The 18,027-nt window shown below is 50.6% G+C and overlaps 1 protein-coding gene across 1 annotated transcript in view; it reads left to right on the forward strand.

Annotated features, from left to right (window-relative positions):
* Positions 1 to 18,027, forward strand: part of XYLT1 (xylosyltransferase 1) — a 308,202-nt gene that overhangs the window by 276,691 nt on the left and 13,484 nt on the right. Inside the window, exons 8-11 of the mRNA XM_077773196.1 lie at positions 139 to 355; positions 3,254 to 3,430; positions 8,098 to 8,360; positions 14,571 to 14,766. Coding sequence (XP_077629322.1) covers positions 139 to 355; positions 3,254 to 3,430; positions 8,098 to 8,360; positions 14,571 to 14,766 — 853 coding nt within the window. The remainder of the gene's footprint in view (positions 1 to 138; positions 356 to 3,253; positions 3,431 to 8,097; positions 8,361 to 14,570; positions 14,767 to 18,027) is intronic.

The raw sequence follows: 18,027 nt of genomic DNA on the forward strand, positions 1-18,027 counted from the left end.
AAAAAAACATAAAAAAAAAAAAAAAAAAAAAAACTTGGCACACAGTAAGTGCTCAATACATTCTTTTACTGATATAATTGTGCTATTTCATTTGGATTCCGTGCACCTTTGGGCTAAGGGTTACCTTGTCTTTCGCAGGTTCATCCGAAAACAGGGTCTGGACCGACTCTTCCTGGAGTGTGACGCCCACATGTGGCGCCTGGGGGACCGGCGAATCCCAGAGGGCATTGCTGTGGATGGAGGCTCGGACTGGTTCTTGCTGAACCGGAAGTTTGTGGAGTATGTGACATTCTCCACAGATGATCTGGTGACCAAAATGAAGCAGTTTTACTCCTACACCCTGCTTCCTGCTGAGGTGAGTGTCTAGGTAAGAGCCACCTCTGGCCTTTGGAGCCAAGCAGATGCCGAAGTTTTGCTGACATCCAGATGGAGAACTGCATCTGCCACCAGGGTCCTTGCTGTCATAGCCAGCCCCTGTCCCCCTCCGGTCTGCATGGAGGGAGGATGGAATAGACAGACACACAACACTGCCACCAGCAGTCCACACAACATATTTGTGCAAAGTAGAAAAGGCAGTCCTTCCTTAAGACACTTGGCTCCTGTTGGTCATAAAATTGTCACTGATCATATACTGATTTTGGTAAAAAAAAGACTCTTCACTGCCATTTTCCAGAAAACTTTTATAAAAGAAAGAAAATAGAAACCTCTCAGATCTACAGCATTGATGATATCCCACTAGGGTTGTGCAGTATGTAACCTGCCCAACTGTCTATGCTGGCTCTTTCAGGACACAACCACATCAACTTTTGGCAGATCCTCTATAGTCACCAATCCTGTAATAACCACTTTTTCAACATGAAGAATCCCTTTTCTAATTTTGAGTGGTTTTTTTTTTTAACATTTCCTGACAGTCATTAGTCTGTCATTGAGACATTGGCCTCATCAGTCACAGTGGAAATTCCAGTGATCTCAAAGATAGCCAGGGCTTCTGCTGGAGCTGCAGTAGCCCCCACATTGACAGCCCCTGGGACTCAGCATTTCCTGATGGCTTCTGGAAGCATTTGAAAAGCTCCAAGGAGCATGTCACCACTTTTGAGACCTTACTAGGGGGAAGGTGTCTTAGTTCAGACTGCTGTAACAAAGTACAATAGACTAAGTGGCTTTTAAACAACAAAAATGTACTTGTCATGGTTCTGGAGGCTGGAAGTCTGAGATCAGGGTGCCGGAATGGTCAGGTTCTAGCAAGGGCCCCCTCTTCTGGGCTGCAGAGTACATACTGACAGCTTTCCTTGTGCTCAATCCCAGAAGGGGCAAGGGAGCTCTCTGGGGTCCCTTTTATCAGGACACTAATACCATTCATGAGGGCCCCACCCTCCTGGCCTCATCACCTCCCACAGCCTCCCCCTCTCCTAACAGCATCACGTTGTGGGGCTAGGACTTCAACCTATGAATTTTGGAGGAGACACAAACACTCACTCCCTTTCAGAAGCCCGGTTGTGTAAGACTGCAGGCCACTCGGAAACAGCCCCAGCTCCATGTGGAAGTGGGTGGAGACCCTGTTCCGAAATGTTGCCACTGACAGGCCAGCAGCCTTCTCAGACCTGGACTGAGGGGTTCTCGATTCAGCTCCCTGACCTCCAGTTCCCTTGCGGCCTAATTTCTGAATTCAGGAAACTCCAGAGCTGGCTCCCCTTCTGTTGAGCCCATGACACCTCCCGTGAGTGGTCTCCCAATTCTCCCTGGCTGTGCTGCAGGCCCAGGCGGTGTGTAGGCCAGACGAGACCGTGCATCTCATTTGATGGCTTCCGCATCCCTCACCGACCTCTGGAGCAGTGCCAGGCTGCCCACGTCACTCCAGAGTGATGATGGGTTTGTCATCACTGGGCCAGGTTACTATTCTGCACACACATTAGGTAATCAGCCTTTAATCCTATTTCAGTGAAAATCACCTTTTCTCTCAATGTCGATAACCTCCTCATCCATTATCTTCAGGGAATTTCTGTATCATTATGAAAGGACACAGGGCAATTGGTAATTGGGAACTTCCCCCACCGCTTGATGGAGAATATGTGCCTCTATGGGCTTGCAGACAATTTAAGCTTAAAATCCAGGTTCACGGGCATATGTCATTTAGCAGCACAGAAAAGGGCAGCTGGAGGTGATGGGTGGAGCCTTGTTTTGCCCATGCCCCCATTGAGAAGGGACTGTTTGGGGACTCTGACTGTTTTAATCAAGGTGCCCGTGCTGGTGCTGGCTGGCTGTCTCAGCCCCACCCCAGCTCACACAGGCACTTAACACTCCAGCATCCATGCCTTGCCCTCCTTTCTCCCAGACCACCTCTAGGAAACCAGTTTAGAGTAAATCTAAAGGCTGAGCTATAAATTTGTTAGAGGCAGACATGTATCCCTGAAACAGCTTCCCATAGGGAGCAGAGAGCAGGGAGAATGTATCTGCATGCTATCTGGGGTTGTTATAAAATAGTGTCCAAATAGAAGTCGGCCTGCCTGTCTGTCTCTGTCTCTCTTTCTCTCTCTCCTCTCTCTGGTCTCTTTCTTCACTCTCGGCATTGCTGCTTTCTCAGATTCCTAGGACAGGTTGGCCAAGAGTGTTAGAATTGCAAGAAACCAATGGAGCCTGGTTCAGCACCATGGACAGAGAGCTGCCCTGCCCCTCCCTACACCTCTGTGGCTGAGGCCGCACCTTTTGGGTCCCTCCCCAGCCCTCCCCAGGACTGATACACCCATGAATCTGGCTTCCTTTACCGAGGGGTAAAATCCCAGAGCATCAGTCGTTGTCTAGACACCACAGACAGGAATCCCCTGGTTTCAGATCTATTTGCAAAGCATGAGCCCTTTTGGCCCAAGGTTTTCCGGAAAATTGTCACCACGTTTCCTCTGGTTCCCATGTGTTAACATAACCTGAGGGACTTTTCCTCTCTGCCGGGCAGACAGAAGATGCCGTGAACCATAGGACACGTCTTGCAGTCAGATTGTAGACTGCTGGGGAAAGACAGCTTAGAGAAACACTCAGAGCATTAGACTTGCAAACAGAATGAAGCCACTTGGACGAAACGTCCCACGTGGCCTGAGTTGGACCAGGCTGGCAGCTGACCCCACTTGCAGAGAGAACCGATGAGTGTCCGGGAGAGTCCCTGTGCAGTCAGGTGGTCCTGGAGGAAGGGACCCCCTCCCCCCACCCAGCACCCTCGAGGGAGGCTGGAGGAGGTCTCAGGCGGGCCCCTGTCTCCCCGCAGTCCTTCTTCCACACGGTGCTGGAGAACAGCCCCCACTGCGACACGATGGTGGACAACAACCTGCGCATCACCAACTGGAACCGCAAGCTGGGCTGCAAGTGCCAGTACAAGCACATCGTGGACTGGTGCGGCTGCTCCCCCAACGACTTCAAGCCGCAGGACTTCCACCGTTTCCAGGTGAGCCCCCCGGGGCCCCCGCCAGCCCTGGTCCAGGGCCTCCCGGCACACGGCCACAGGCATCCGAGGCCGGGCCTGCGAGTCCTCTGGCCCTGCGCTCTCCAGCCCCCGCTGTCCGTAGTAACAGTGGCCACGTCAGCTGTGGCCACCGGGCGTTGATCACTTACGGCCAGGCCACAGCAGTTTTAGCCATTTGGCCTGTAATGACTCATGAACCCCATGTCAGCCTTGTGAGATACATGGAGAGAGACAGTATTACTGTTTTATTTTTTTAGTGTTTAGTTTTGAGAGAGAGACAGAGAGAGAGGTGGGGGGGGGGCGCACGGGGGAGGGGCAGAGAGACAGGGAGACACAGAATCTGAAGCAGGCCCCAGGCTTCAAGCTGTCAGCACAGAGCCCGGTGCAGGGCTCGAACCCACAAACTACAAGATCATGACCTAATCTGAAGTTGGATGCTTAACTGACTGAGCCACCCAGGCATCCTGAGATAGTATTATTATTATTCTATTTTAGAGATAGAGAAACTGAGGCATAGAAAGGTAAAAAAAACTCGAGGTCCCATAGGCCAACGTATGTTTCCAAATCTATTTCTCTGTACTGCCTTTTAATCAGAATCCCCTAAAATACTCAGTAGAAAGATACTTCTGGGTTCAAAGTTGAGGATACCCAGGGCAGAGTTTCTGAACCTCAGCACACCGAACATGGTAGCTGGATAGTTCTCAGTTGTGGGGGGCTGTCCCATGCATTGTTGGATTTGAGGCCGCATCCCTGGGTGCCAGCCACTAGATCTGGCCACACACTCCAGTTGTGACAATAAGAAATGTCGCCAGTCATCGCCAGATGTCCTCTGGGGGCAAACTCACCCCCGCTTGAGAATTTCTGATCTCTACTGAGGTCCAGGAATTTTTATTTTGCTGTGTTACACTCTGGAAAATGCTGATGAGCAGTCGGGTTTGGAAAACACCGTGCTCTGTGAACCTCAAGAAGCCAGAAGAGGTAGAAGCGTTAATTGCCACCATAGTGTCTCAGCGCTACCTGGCAACTTACGCTTCTGGGAGCGCAGAGGCAGGGGTATGACGTGTTCCATCTGCTTCCATGAGCCCCAAGGATGCTTGGCCCCTCTTCAGGATGGCGGCCCCTTCCCATCCTGTGTGAGTGCCATCCCGCTCCTTCCTCACCCCCCTCACCGTGCCCTGGCCCCTGCTGCTGAGAGAGCAAGCAAAACGCTACAGAATGGTTAGACACATCACCCGAGGTCACTGGAGCCAGCACGTGGAGACGGTACGCTTCTTCCCCAGCCACTGACACGCAGGGAGTGCAGGCGGACCACCCCGGCTGCGGCGCCCCCGCACACTCCCTCTGGCACATAACAGCACCATCCATGGGAGGACACGGGCCACCAGAATGGAGCTTCCAGTCTCTTACCAGGCTCCTCAGCAAGCAGTCCAGAGGCTATGGGCATAAGCATCACCAGGGAGCTGTTAGAAGTCCGGAATCTCTGCTGCTGCAGCTGGGCCGGGTCAGAATCTGCATATAAATAAGATCCCCACGTGGACGGGAGGCTATTTATGAGAAGCACAGGGGTAGCAACTGGCCTATACGAGGCTCTGTACCGGGCCTTCTGGGGACCTTGGCTTCCCTGGGGTAGGCAGCATCTCCGTTGTGCAAGTGGGGAAACTGAGGCACGGGGGGGCTAACTTTCTTGTCCACGAACACAGAATGGAGCGGCAGGCCTGGCGGTCGCTCGCAGGTGCTCCCAGTTGCAGACCTGGGCCTTTTCCACCAGAACCGGTTGCCACCCTGTTCTCGTGTCCATGCAGGTGCAGAACACACAGAGGGTTTCATCTCATTATTCAGATTCCCTAAAGGTGCCCACCTAGCATCTTTTACCTCTGTAAGCGGTTGCTGCAGTCAGTATTTTTTTAGCCCTGTTTTTGATGGCAGATTAAGAGCCACCTGGGGACCTCCTCAAACCCATGTTAATGTAGGTACGAACTTGGGTGACATTTAACTCCTTTGTCCACGCAGAAAGGATCCGCTGAGCAGAAAGAGGCTTGCCGGGGGAATAGCTGACCTATTCAAAAGTTAAAAAAAAAAACAAACCAGCTGTTTCCCTCAATGCAACGGTCCTTCATCACTTCGATCAAGTGGCCGTGGAGGTTCGTGGGACGCTGTCCCTGGTGGCGGCGCTTGCCTTCCAGCCCCAGCCTCCCAGGAACACCGTGGTCTCTGGTAGCCACGCGCGAACACAGGGACCTCACACGTGCTCACAGCTATTTCTTTCACAGTAAACAGAGATCAAGAATATCCCCCAACATCTAGCCTCTAAGAAACTGCTGCCTGTAAGGAACTCAGAGTTCTTGTTCAAAGAAGAGTGATAAATATAGAAACGTGCCCTTTTAGAAGATACAGCTGTGAATAAAGAATCACAAGCAGCGGATGAGGCTGCCCGGCCTCTGAGTCCATTCTCTGCCTCGAGAACATGGAGACCTAGAAGTCCCTCGCAGAAGGCTTCAGGGTGTAGTGATGATAGTCACATTATAAGAGCAGCTAACACTGTGTGCCAGACTCCGTGCTAACCATGTATATTATTATACCCATTTTAAAGATGAGAAAGCTGAGGCCCTGGGTGATTTGCCTTAAGACATATATAGTTAGGAAGTAGCAGAGTAAGGATCTGACCCCAAGTGGTCTCTTTCCAGCACTACTGTAAAGGAACTGAACTGACCCCCACCCCCAGGGAGGGCGGGAATATTATTTAAATACTGTCTGTGAACATCACAAGGTTCATGAAGCAGAGAAGCTAGGGCATATTCAGAATAATGCCAAGGATGTGTGTCTTGGGGGGCTTCCAGCTTACTCAGCAGCTCAGTCCTAGGATGGTGTGGTGGAAAGAGCTTGGGTTTGAGAGTCATCAGATGTGGGTTCGAATCCTACGGCTGTGTGAGAGTGTATATATCACTCCCCCTCTCTGAGCTCACTTTCCTTCTGTGTCAGACAAAAGTCCTAACGCCTGCTTTGCAGAGCTGAGAATCCGAGGTGGTGACATGAACATAGTGTTCAGGGGAGAGTATGTGCTCACTGGCTTTTACAGTCCTTGATGCTATTAATCCCCTACAGTGAAAACAGAGCCAGACCCTGCCTAAGGTCAGTAGTAGCACTAGCCCATTAGCGCCTCAAGGGAGGGCTGGGTTTTAGTTGTTTGCATAGCGCTAGAAGGGGGTCACCAATCTACACCCCCTGTGCTAAATCCAGCACACTCCCTGCTTTTGTAAATAAAGTTTTTTTTGGAAAACAGCCACACCCATTTATTTACCATGGCTGCATTTGCTCTGTGGCTGCCTTCACACTACGACAGAAGAGTTGAGTCATTGCCAAGCTGGAAATATTAACTACGTGGCTCTTTGTTGATCCCCGCACAGATATTAGTATATGACCTGGTAGATCAGAGGATGCTCAATATTTTACTCCTTTATCCTCAACTCCGGATCTTCATCGCAGCTTTGTCATTATCTTGCTGTGTGGCCTTAGATAAGTCTGTTTCCCTCTCTGGGCCTGTTTCCTTGAAAACTTGGTTTACATAAGTGGTCTCTGAACACTGCATCATGATCACCTGAGAAGTTTAGTTGCCTCCAGATTCCTGAACCTCATCTCCAGAGATGTTGATCTGTAGGCCTGGGGACGGACCCCAGAATCTGAATTTCTTAAAACTGTTCAATTGACTGTGGTGTGTAGCCCAGCCAGGCGTCATTTATGTTATCCTCGAGTCTTATAAAAGAATCACCTCGCAAACCTGTTAAGAATGTAGATTCCTAAACCTCACTCCCAGAGATTCTTCTGATCAGTACCTGTGGGAGTTCCTTTTGAGTCTGTAAATCAGCCGCAGTGCCCAGGAGACAGCAGGGAGTGGTAGAGACTATAGTGAGCTTAAGAGTCCATCCCCATCTAAAAGGACAGCTGCTTTTCAGCTTTTATATTTTATTTCTTGATTTTTCCATGCAAGCAGGGAAGAAGGGTAGAGGGAGAGAGAATCGCAAGCAGGCTCCAGGCTCAGTGCAGAGCCTGACGCGGGGCTCGATCCCACGATCCTGGGATCATGACGAGCCAAGATGAAGAGTCTGACGCTTACCTGACTGAGCCACCCAGGCACCCCTGCTGCTGTCCAGCTTTGAGCAGTTGTTCCCATATAGGGACATGGGCCTGGGTGTTACCAGATCTGCTTCTGTTTAAAGGAAAGCTAAAAGTTGTTTCTGTGAACTCGTGTACTTTTTAAATATTGCCAGCTAATTCAATTTGAAAACACTCCGCTGGACAACTAAAATATATCTGTAGGCTGTATTTGCCCTAGACCTCCAGCTAAAATGATTCCTGAGATCCATCTCAGCTATAAACATCTAGGACGTAATTTATTTAACAGACATTTAAATGATGCTTACTCTGTGCCCATCATTGCTTTAAATGCTCTCCAAATATTAACTCATTCAGTCCTAACACACTTAGGATCTCCACTTTACAGATGGGGAGACTGAGGACAGAGAGCTGAGTAAGTGTCAGAGCTGGGATGTGGGTCCAGACAAGGTGGCTTGCCGGATGAGCCCTGATCCCCAGACCCCCGCCCTCCCCCCACCCGACTCCCTGACGCTGCTCTTTTTATCCCACGAGCACAGCAGACAGCCAGGCCCACCTTCTTCGCCCGGAAATTCGAAGCCGTGGTGAATCAGGAAATCATCGGGCAGCTGGACTATTACCTGTACGGGAACTACCCCGCGGGCACCCCGGGGCTCCGCTCCTACTGGGAGAACGTGTACGATGAGCCAGATGGCACCCACAGCCTGAGCGACGTGGCGCTCACCTTGTATCACTCCTTCGCCCGCCTGGGCCTCCGGCGCGCCGAGTCGTCGCTGCACGTGGATGGGGAGAACAGCTGCCGGTGAGCGTGGGTGGGGAGAAGGGGCACTGGGTGCAGGGGGGAGGCGGCACAGCACCGGAAGGGGCTGCTGTGCGGGGACCCCCGCATTTTCCCCGGGGGCCGCAGTCGCACAGCTCACCTCTCCCAGTCTCCCTGGGGCCTGAAAAGCACCTGAACCATCCCAGGGGCCGGCGCTCTTCCTTTCTAAGCCAGGTCACACTGCTGCTCGTTCAGGATGCCAAGCCTACTGTTGACCTAACTGTTCCCTTGCAGCGCATTCGTGTTTATGCGAAGTACGTGTGTCTTACAGGGAAGGCTGAGATCACCATGTTACATAGTGGTGTTTGTCCAAAGTAGAGGTAACAGTGAAAATACAGAACTGTTTGGTTTTTTTTTTCCCCTTTTTATTACAGAAAATGTCAGGTATATAAGAAACAGAGAGTGCAACCCCGTGCTCCCATCACACAGTTCTAGCAATCTCTAGCTCAGGGGCCCTGGCGATTTCCTCTTGGCCTTTGCCCATTTACCCCTCCTCCCAGATCAGATAGTTTGCAGCAAATCCCAGACGTCCTATCATTTGAGCGATACGTACTTTAATATGTATCTCTGAAAAATAAAGACTCCTTTTAAAAACATAACCATACTATCACTGGTACACCTAAAAATATAACCAGAAGCGCCATTAAAATGCAGAACTATTATTTAAGACGTTCAGGTACCCCTTAGAGTCATCTCACCCACCACTAGCAGGTACCAGTGGACCCTTGAAGAAAGAGTGTTCTAGAATATATGGAAAGAGGGGAAGGTAGGAAGATCCTTCACCGTGGTCCCCTCCCCGGCCTTCCCAAAGCCCTCCAGCCCTCATCTCTTTTGCTGGCCTCTTCCGTACCAGCAGTGCGCACTGCAGATGTTTACATAATTACACCAAGAATTTGGAGTTCTGGGTTTTTTTTTCATTTGGCGTTATAATAATCGCCCCTTTTCCTCATGCTGCTTTGCTGCTTCCCTAATGATAATGATCCTCTTTAATGCCTGCAAGGATTCCATTGAGTAGAAATTCCAGAGTTGCCTAATCCCGCCCTTTCTTGTTGCATTGGCAGTAACGGACCATTGTAAACAATGTTCGGGTGACTGTGCAGAAAGCCTCTGTTTTTCTTTTTTTTTCCTTTTGTGATGATTTCCCTAGGATGGATTCCCAAAAGTGCTTTTAATCACTTTCCCTCTCTTTGTTGTTCTCCATTCTCTTCCTCATCACACCTCCCCCTTTTAACTACAAAGAGAAAACATTTTTTTGGGTGGGGAACAACAGTCTGTCTACACTGAGGCCTCCCCGATGTCCCTCCATGCCCCGCTCTTCCCCTTTCTGGGGAGCGGAAGAAGAGAAGAAAGAAGAACTCTTTTGTTCCCTAAACGCCTGCATACATGGGAGTGTCAGCCCCGGGCCTGATGCAGAGCCAGCTGGGCTTTAGCAGACGGTTCTGTTCTCTCCTCCTGGCCTCAGACTTCGCCTCTCCTCTCCCCACGAGCTCTGATGGAGTTTGAAGGGAGACCAGCCTGGGTTGGGAGCCCAGAACTGCACTTCATACCTCTTGACCTTGGACAAGTCATTAATCTCTCTGCCTCAGCTTCTTCGTCTATAAGATGCACATAATATCAATAAGGTGGTGTGAGTTTTAACGGAGCTCATCTTCAAACACTGCCTCCTGAGCTACATGTCACCATTATCACCATTTTAAGTGCTTTACGTGCTAAGCGCTCAGTAAGTACGCATGTCACTGTCTGTATCTCAGTTGCCGTTATCACGAAGCTGCCAAAAGCAGTCAACACTGAGCCCGGTGTGGGAGCTGCACACTTCATAGCAGGTATGAACCGCTTGCTCCTTGGCTCTCTGTGTTTCCCTGTGCTCAGCGCCTCCCCGTGCCCTGTGCAGCACACTCTTCCCCAGTCTTTGAAGATCAGCTCCTGGGCCTCTGTGAAGCTCAGCAGGGGCTCCCCCAAGAGCCCCACCCCTCCCTAAGCTGACAGTAGCTCAGACGTCCCTCCAACGCTCCCATGTTGATAGCTGCAGTGCCCCAGGTCAAGGTCATCGCCAGTGTCTTTCCCCTCTTGCTTGTTTGGGGCCAGATCCCTGCCAGCAGAGCCACCACGTGCATCCCCGTAGGTGACTGACTCGGTGCCTGACTCTGGGGAGGCGAATATTGTTCGAGGATAGTTTTAATCCCAGACTTGATGGAATTTATAAGGTAAATGACCTTAGACGAAATTCCAAAAGACACCCCCAATTTATTTAGGGTTGTTGAAATATTCTCCTGGTATTTGTTTGGGGATTAAACAAGCCATCAAGTTGCCTCTGGCCTAGAATCCTTTGGCTTCTACCTCATTTTTTATTATAACAGAACCATTGTGCCTTGCTGTGGGCAAAGCAGATATATTTATGGATGTGTGCCTGCAAATAAATCAGGACAAAGGACCCTTATCCCAAAAGGCAACAGAGAATGAATTCCTGCCTGTGGGGTGTCTGGGGAAATAGCAAGTGAAACCTTGTTTCAGAGTCTCGTTTCCTCTGGGCATTTAATGCAAATTGTCCTTTCAGTCTGTAGCATAACCTTTCATAAAAGTAATGTTTATTGATTTTTTTTCTCATTATAAAATGACACATGTTCATCGCAGAAATTTTTGAAATGGCAAATTGAGAGAAAAAAATAAATAATTAAAGTTTCCTTTTGAGCCACCCTCCAGAGATAAAGATGTCAGCATTTTAATACAGGCGCTCAAATCCAAATGCTCCCCAGGGCCAGACAGATAGCAGGTGGCAGTCAGCGCCAGCCCCCGCGGGGTGGGCTGACCATGCCAGTCTGGAGCACCCGTGGGCCCTGTCACTGAATGCCAGCACATTCTTGCCCTCTGGGAATTGTAGACTTGAAGTTGCCACCCAGTGTCCTGATTTTTCAAGAAAAATTAGAAATCCAGATTTTTGAGGGAGTCTAATTTTTTTCAATGCCCACCTTGTTTAAATAAGAAAAACACCTTTGGGCCACATGGGATGCTTCTGTGGCACCCTCTGGGTTGTATCGCGTATCTTGCATATTATGTTGCACCTAATTAAAACTACTTCTCTTAGTTTTTTTAATGTGTATTTACTTTTGAGAGAGACAGAGTGTGAACAGGGGAGGAGCAGAGAGAGAGAGGGAGACACAGAATCCGAAGCAGGTTTCAGGCTCTGAGATGTCAGCACAGAGCCCGACGCAGGGCTCGAACTTGCAAACCGTGATATCATGCCTGAGCCAGAGTCAGACACTTACCGACCGAGCCACCCTGGCGCCCCTTGTCTTAGTTTTAATTGCTTAAATGCCATATACAGTCAAGAGGAGGTGTCACAGGACTTTGTTTTCAGTCCTGGGTCACATGTACCCTAGATGCACCTGAGAAGCAAAAGGTTCAAAAGAAAATCCTTCTAGAATTTTCACTCAGTCAACATGCAACAACATGACACACCTCCCATGTGTCAGGCTATGTTAGGCATGGGGCACTCAGCTGTGACCCAGACAGACCAGGCCCCTGAGCTCAAAGCTTTCCCATTCTAGTGTAAAGACCGTACTTCACATCTAACAAAGGACCAGTAAGAGTGAATAAAGGCTCTGCTGAGGATGAAGGAAAAGCCACATGGTAGCAATGAGTTGGTGACCTAAGATTCATTGGACAAGCAAGACCTCTCTGAGGTGCTGACATTTGTGCAGAATGGGAATACAGAGCCAGACATGCAACATAACAGGAGGAGAGCACCCCCAGGAAAAAGTTTATCCTGTGCAAAGGCCCTCAGGTAAAAACGAGCTTAGCATGTTCAAGAATCCAAAATAAAGAATCCATGTGGCTAGAAGGTGGGGGGTGGGGCAAAGGAAAACAAAATGAGGCTAGAAGCAGAGGCAGGACCATATAGGCCATGTGAGGAGGCCGGATTTTCTCACAGGCATCAAGCAAACCGCCTGTGGTATCTAAGCAGTAGACAGTGGATATGGCTACTAAAAGTCGGTTACACTGGACAAAGTAGGAAAGGACAAGCAAGGAAGCTCCTGGAAAGGGTCAAGTAAGGCAGAATGGTAGCTTGGATTACAATGCCAGCTGTGCACAAGAAGAGAGGATGGATTCAGGTGGGAACAGCAGGACTTCTTGACAGAAGGTGGGGGCGGCAAGCAGGCAGACTGACTCCTGGGTCTCTAGGTGCTTGACCATGGCCATTTACTTGACCTCTTAGCAGCCCCCAGTACCACTGACCACTCCCTTCTGGAACCACTTTTATCTCTCGACCCCCAGGACAAGCTCTCCTACTTTCCATCCACCCTCACTGACCCCACCCATCTGACAGAACAAACACAGAGTATCTAGCACAATGATGCCGCGTAACAAACAGGTCCCAAAGCAGTGTTTTGAACTGATCAGCACTGACACGGCGCTCAAGTTTGTGGGTCAGCTGGGCGGTTCTCCCGGTCAGAGCCGGTGTCTCTCCCACACCTACAGCCAGCTGCAGCTCGGGCGTGGGACTCTGTTGCTCGCAGGCGAGAGTTGTCATCAGATTTAGGATGGTTTCAGCTGGGACGATGGGGATGGCCCTGCTCTTGCTCTGCGTGCCTCATGCCCTGGCGAGTGAGCTCAGGTGTGCTCTCAGGGTAGTCACAAAAGAGCAAGAACAGCAAGTAGAAACGCGCGAGACTTCTGAGGCTCTGGCCCAGAACTGGTATGGCACCCCTTCTACCACACCCCACTGGCCAAAGCATGTTCAAGACGGAGAACTGGACTGGCTCACTGGTGCGGAGAGACACACAGAGTCAAATGGAAAAGGACGTGGAGACGGGCAGGGTGAAGGGCTGGGGACATCAATGCAGGCTGGCACAAGACCCCTCCACAACCCTGTGCCCTCCACAGTGGCCACCGGCCACAGGCGAGCAGTCACATTTCAATTAACTAAAACTCGGACTTCAGCTCCTTAGTCACACTAGCCTCGTTTCTCGTGCTGAGGAGTCACAGGTGGCTGGCTGCTACTGTATTGGACAGCAGAGGTGAAAAGCATTCCCGTCATGGCGGAAAGTTCTGCAACGCAGTCCAGGGAGGGCGGGGGCGTGGCTCCCAGCATCCAGACCCAAGGTTTGCATCAGCCCGAGATGCCCGACTGGTAATCCCAAGACAGTGCAGGCTTTTTTTTCTCAGAGCCCCTGCAGCATCCCAGTAACAAGATAGGACTTTGGGAGATGCCTAAACACAGGAAGGCAGCTTCCCTGACCATTATAATTGGACATCAAGACCTAAACTCGTGCTTTCTTCCCCCAGAGGGAAGGAAGGCCAAGGTGGGGGCAATGATTTGTGGAATGCTGTTCCGAGAGGCCAGCGCACCTCCTGAGTGCTATGCAGTGTACATACACATCGCAGGAGCTGACAGCTTTTATTTCACGCATAAGGACAAAGAGCTGAACTGTCCACAACTCTCCTTTCTCTGCACCCCTCTCCCCGACTCCTCGGGGTACCTCTGCTTAAATTCCCTACCCCTTTCAGCTGGCAAGACTTTGAGTATCAAAGGCATGTGTCTTAAGGCACTCCCTATTCATGAGCATGTACGTATCTCAGATCGGCAACAATTTTTAGGGATAATACCCAGTGCTGTTGGAGAAGAACGGTGGGAGAGTAAATCAGCACAACCTTTCTGATAAAGTGGAACAGCACACATAAAGAGACTGTTGGAGATGAGAGAGAGAGAGAGAGATGTCCCCCCCCCCAAAAAAAATTGCGTGGGATAATGCTTGGGTGATACTATGAAGCAAAAGCAGGATATAAGCAGAATGTATGTTATGACCCCGAGTATGTCAGATTTATGCAAATATATGCATAGAAAATGAGGCTGAAGGGAAATACATCAGTATGGCACCGCCGGCACACCGTTGTCACTTCCTGGCACCGAGCAGCAGAAGGTCAATAAATCCTCTATGGGAAGAAGCATCAAACGTAATAATGTTTATTTTCTTTATTGTGCTTTTGTACAGTCAGCATCTTTTACATTTATAATCAGCCAAGCAGCCGTTTATGGTTATTGGGACCCGAGATACACAGGGAGCAGCTTTCAGGATGGTGCAAAGAGCCGTGGTCTGCCCTGTGTAAAACGGGGCCTGTTTCTGGAACGGCACCGGCATGATGCGCGGCTTCACCTACCGCGTGAGCCAGTGTAAGAGTGTGTATGTGTTACAGGTACTACCCAATGGGCCACCCAGCCTCCGTCCACCTCTACTTCCTTGCTGACCGCTTCCAGGGCTTTCTGATCAAGCATCACGCTACCAATCTGGCCGTGAGCAAACTCGAGACCCTGGAGACGTGGGTGATGCCAAAGAAAGTCTTCAAGATTGCAAGTCCACCCAGTGACTTCAGGAGGCTCCAGTTTTCTGAGGTAAGAGTCCAGACACTGTCACGCTTCGTTGTCTTGCGTGGGCCCCCTGCGGGGTTCTGTTTCCCAGCCTGGCACTTGTGGATGGAGGTGGAAGAGAAGGGGACTTGGAGAGCCCAGAAGATAGCTCACGCTGTACCCAGAGAAGGTCTTCCAGCCCCGAGCACTGGAGCTGGCCTCCTAAACAGGGAAGGAGGAGAGGGACAGAGCGGCCAGTATCAGCAGACCAAACGGACCTGAAACCTTGGTCTGCGTTTTTCTTTTACGGTACAGTCTATACTCCTCTTAATTTTTCATCCTACCCGGTGACGCCGCTTAAACCTATATCAGCAATAGGTATTGTAATGAATTGATGGCATTAGTCTCCTTTTACAGACTGGAAAACTGAGGCCGATGGAGGGCCAAGAACTTTCTGGATCACAGCTAGGAAGTGGGTGGTAGAGCTCAAAATTTAGCCCAGGTGTCTCTGGCCGCATCTCTCACACTTAAAGGTCTTTTCATCTCCCTAGTTCCTAACACGGGGCTTGATTCAAATCAGTCAGTGAGTGAACGAGTGGCTGGCTGGCTACACACATGATGGACACCTGGGTAGACGGATGGATGGATGGGCAGGTGGGCCACTGGAGAGACAGACAGATGTGTGGGTACATGGATCCATGGGATGCAGTTTTAGTTTTTGTTTGCCCAGCACCTCTCTTCTTTTTTTTTTTTTTTTTAATTTATTTCTAGGAGAGAGAGACAGCGTGAACAGGGGAGGGTCAGAGAGAGAGGGAGTCACAGACTGAAACAGGCTCCAGGCTCTGAGCTGGCAGTCAGCACACAGCCTGACGCGGGGCTCGAACCCACGAACCGCGAGATCATGACCTAAGCGAAAGTCGGACGCTTAACCGACTAAGCCACCCAGGCGCCCCCCAGCACCACCCTTCTAACATCAGCCATACCCGCAGGCCCGGTCTGGCCCCCGTGTCTCCAGCCTCCTCGGGCATCACTCTCCTCTGCTTGCCCTTCTGCCTGCCTAGAATACTTGCCCCCAGGTTTTCACGGGGTAGCTTTTTTTATTTTTTATTTTTTTTGTCATTGTGATCTGCATCCCAATGGTGAACCATCAGAGAAGCCGTCCCTCCCTCCCTCCTCCGTAGGCCTCAAGAGTAAATTCTCCACTTGACACGTACCTATTTTATTGTTTCCTTTTCTTAGCACTTAGCATTTAAAATCATCTTGTTGGTTTCTCTGATCACTTGCTGATTGTCCTCAAGAAAGCTGGGACTGTGCTCCCTGCATCCAGCATTGGTAGGTGCTAAATATGATGTCTTAATGAAGGAGGGCATGCACTTGGGTAGGGGATGCCTGAGGAAGGGAAGCACGACCCAGTGTGGTGAGGGTCGCCCACGCAAAACTCCAGCACCTGATTTCTGCCTTCCGCCTGTCAGCAAGGAGCCGGAGAATGTGACTCACCCCTGGAGTTGAGCAGTCCCAGTGAGCCGGGCTGCTGGGTTAGCGATGGAGAGTCTGGTTTTAGAATACGGAGTAGCTTGAAGGGCTGGGAGTGGGCAGGAGTGGGCGGGAAGGAACCCACCTGCTTACATTGTCCCTGCCTGTCCCCTGCTGGCAGCCGGTGACCCACCCTGCCGAGCTGTGCCCTACTGCGTGGGGTTTTGTGTTAAGCCACCATTTTCAATTAAGGATCCAAATGGATTGGCTGGCTTCAAGCTGCCGTGGAAGCCGACTCCATAAATTACGGGCGTCAGGGGGCAATTAGACACTGCCCCAGTTGGATTCTGCGCTGGGGGCCCTGGCGGCCAATTGAAGACATTAACGTCCCATTAACGAGATGGATGCCTGGTGGCCGGGCTCTCCCTGTTTATCAGCCTGCCTGTGAGTAACTGGGCACTTCTGGCAGTGACAGATGAGGTTGGCCACTCAGTGGCTAGTGATTGGTGAGTTTCTACCCTAGGGCTGGTAACCTTGATGTGAGAACCACCATGACCTCTGGCAGAGTGCCAGCGTGTGAGGCTGGGGGCCCGCATTTTGTATTTTGAATTTTTTCCTGAAGTCCTAATAATTTTTAAGGCAAACAGTATAAAACTGGACAAGAAGAAAGGGGAGAACAGTAGGGAAGCTCCCTCGCAGCTGCACAGCCCCAGGGCTCTGAGCAGGGCCTGGCTCAGAGCAGGGGACCGTTGCTGGCGGGCAGCCAGAGTGATGTCTCCATCCGTGGTAGTGCCGTGCGGTGGCCAGCAGAAAAGAGGCTCATTCCTTTAGCGGTCACCAAGTGGACAGTGTACTAGGTGCAGAGAGCCCATGGGGAACTAGACAGTCCAGGTTCTTGTTGTCATGGAATTGCAGTTGGGTGGGTAAGTGAGCCTATGAGTGAGCAAATAAATGAAGAAAAACATTTCAGCTAAAGAACATAAAACTTCATTCATGTCCTTGCGGAGGACTGAGAGGCCGACGGAGACCACTTTCAATGGGATAGTTCATGCGGGAAAGCTTCTCTAAGGAGATTACTGCAGAGCAGAATACTGTAGAAAAGAACCATCCATTGGGAGACATGGAGCATTCCAAGCAGAGAGAAGAGCATGTGTATGCAAAGGCCCTGAGGCTCCAGGAAGGAGCTTGGTACACATAAGGAGCAGCAAGGCCAGTGTGACCAGAGCAGAGGGAGAGGGAGAAGGGTGGAAGGGAGGTTTCAGAGGGAATGGGGCAGATCATCAGGGGGCTTGAAGGCCCTGGAAGGAAGGCTCAGATTGTATTTTAAATGCAGCGAGAAGTCTTTAGTGGGTTTGAAGTTGGGGAGCCATATGTTGAACTTGATCATGCACTTAAATTTGCGTAGTGATCATTGTGTGGTGTTTGTGGGCCTGCACAGTGAGTCTGTGGGAAGACCTTGAAGCACCAGGGGTAGTGATGGCAGTGGGGCTCCATCTCAGGCAGCCCCAGCCCCGCTTGTTCTTGGGGACGGCGGCCAGCCTTCCGCTCACTCTTCTAGGACTGGATATGGGACCCAGCTTCTCCGCTGACAGCTGCTCTCCAGATCTTCATCTGGGCGGTCTTGGTTTTAGCAAGACTTGAGAGAACTCATGCCCCCTTTCTTTGGGGAATCCAAGGATGCCGGCGTGGAGTGTCCCCACACTGCCCTAAATGGTCACAAACCCCTTCCTTAAGTGGGACCCCAACAATTTGGTGACCACTCATCCATTTGTTAGTGTCTGTGGGAAAGCCAGCATGTATGGCCCCTACTTATTCATGACGTGGACAGAGGAT

The sequence above is a fragment of the Crocuta crocuta genome, unplaced genomic scaffold (genome assembly GCF_008692635.1).
Source record: "Crocuta crocuta isolate KB4526 unplaced genomic scaffold, BGI_CrCroc_1.0 scaffold16, whole genome shotgun sequence".
Taxonomy (NCBI): Eukaryota; Metazoa; Chordata; class Mammalia; order Carnivora; family Hyaenidae; genus Crocuta; species Crocuta crocuta.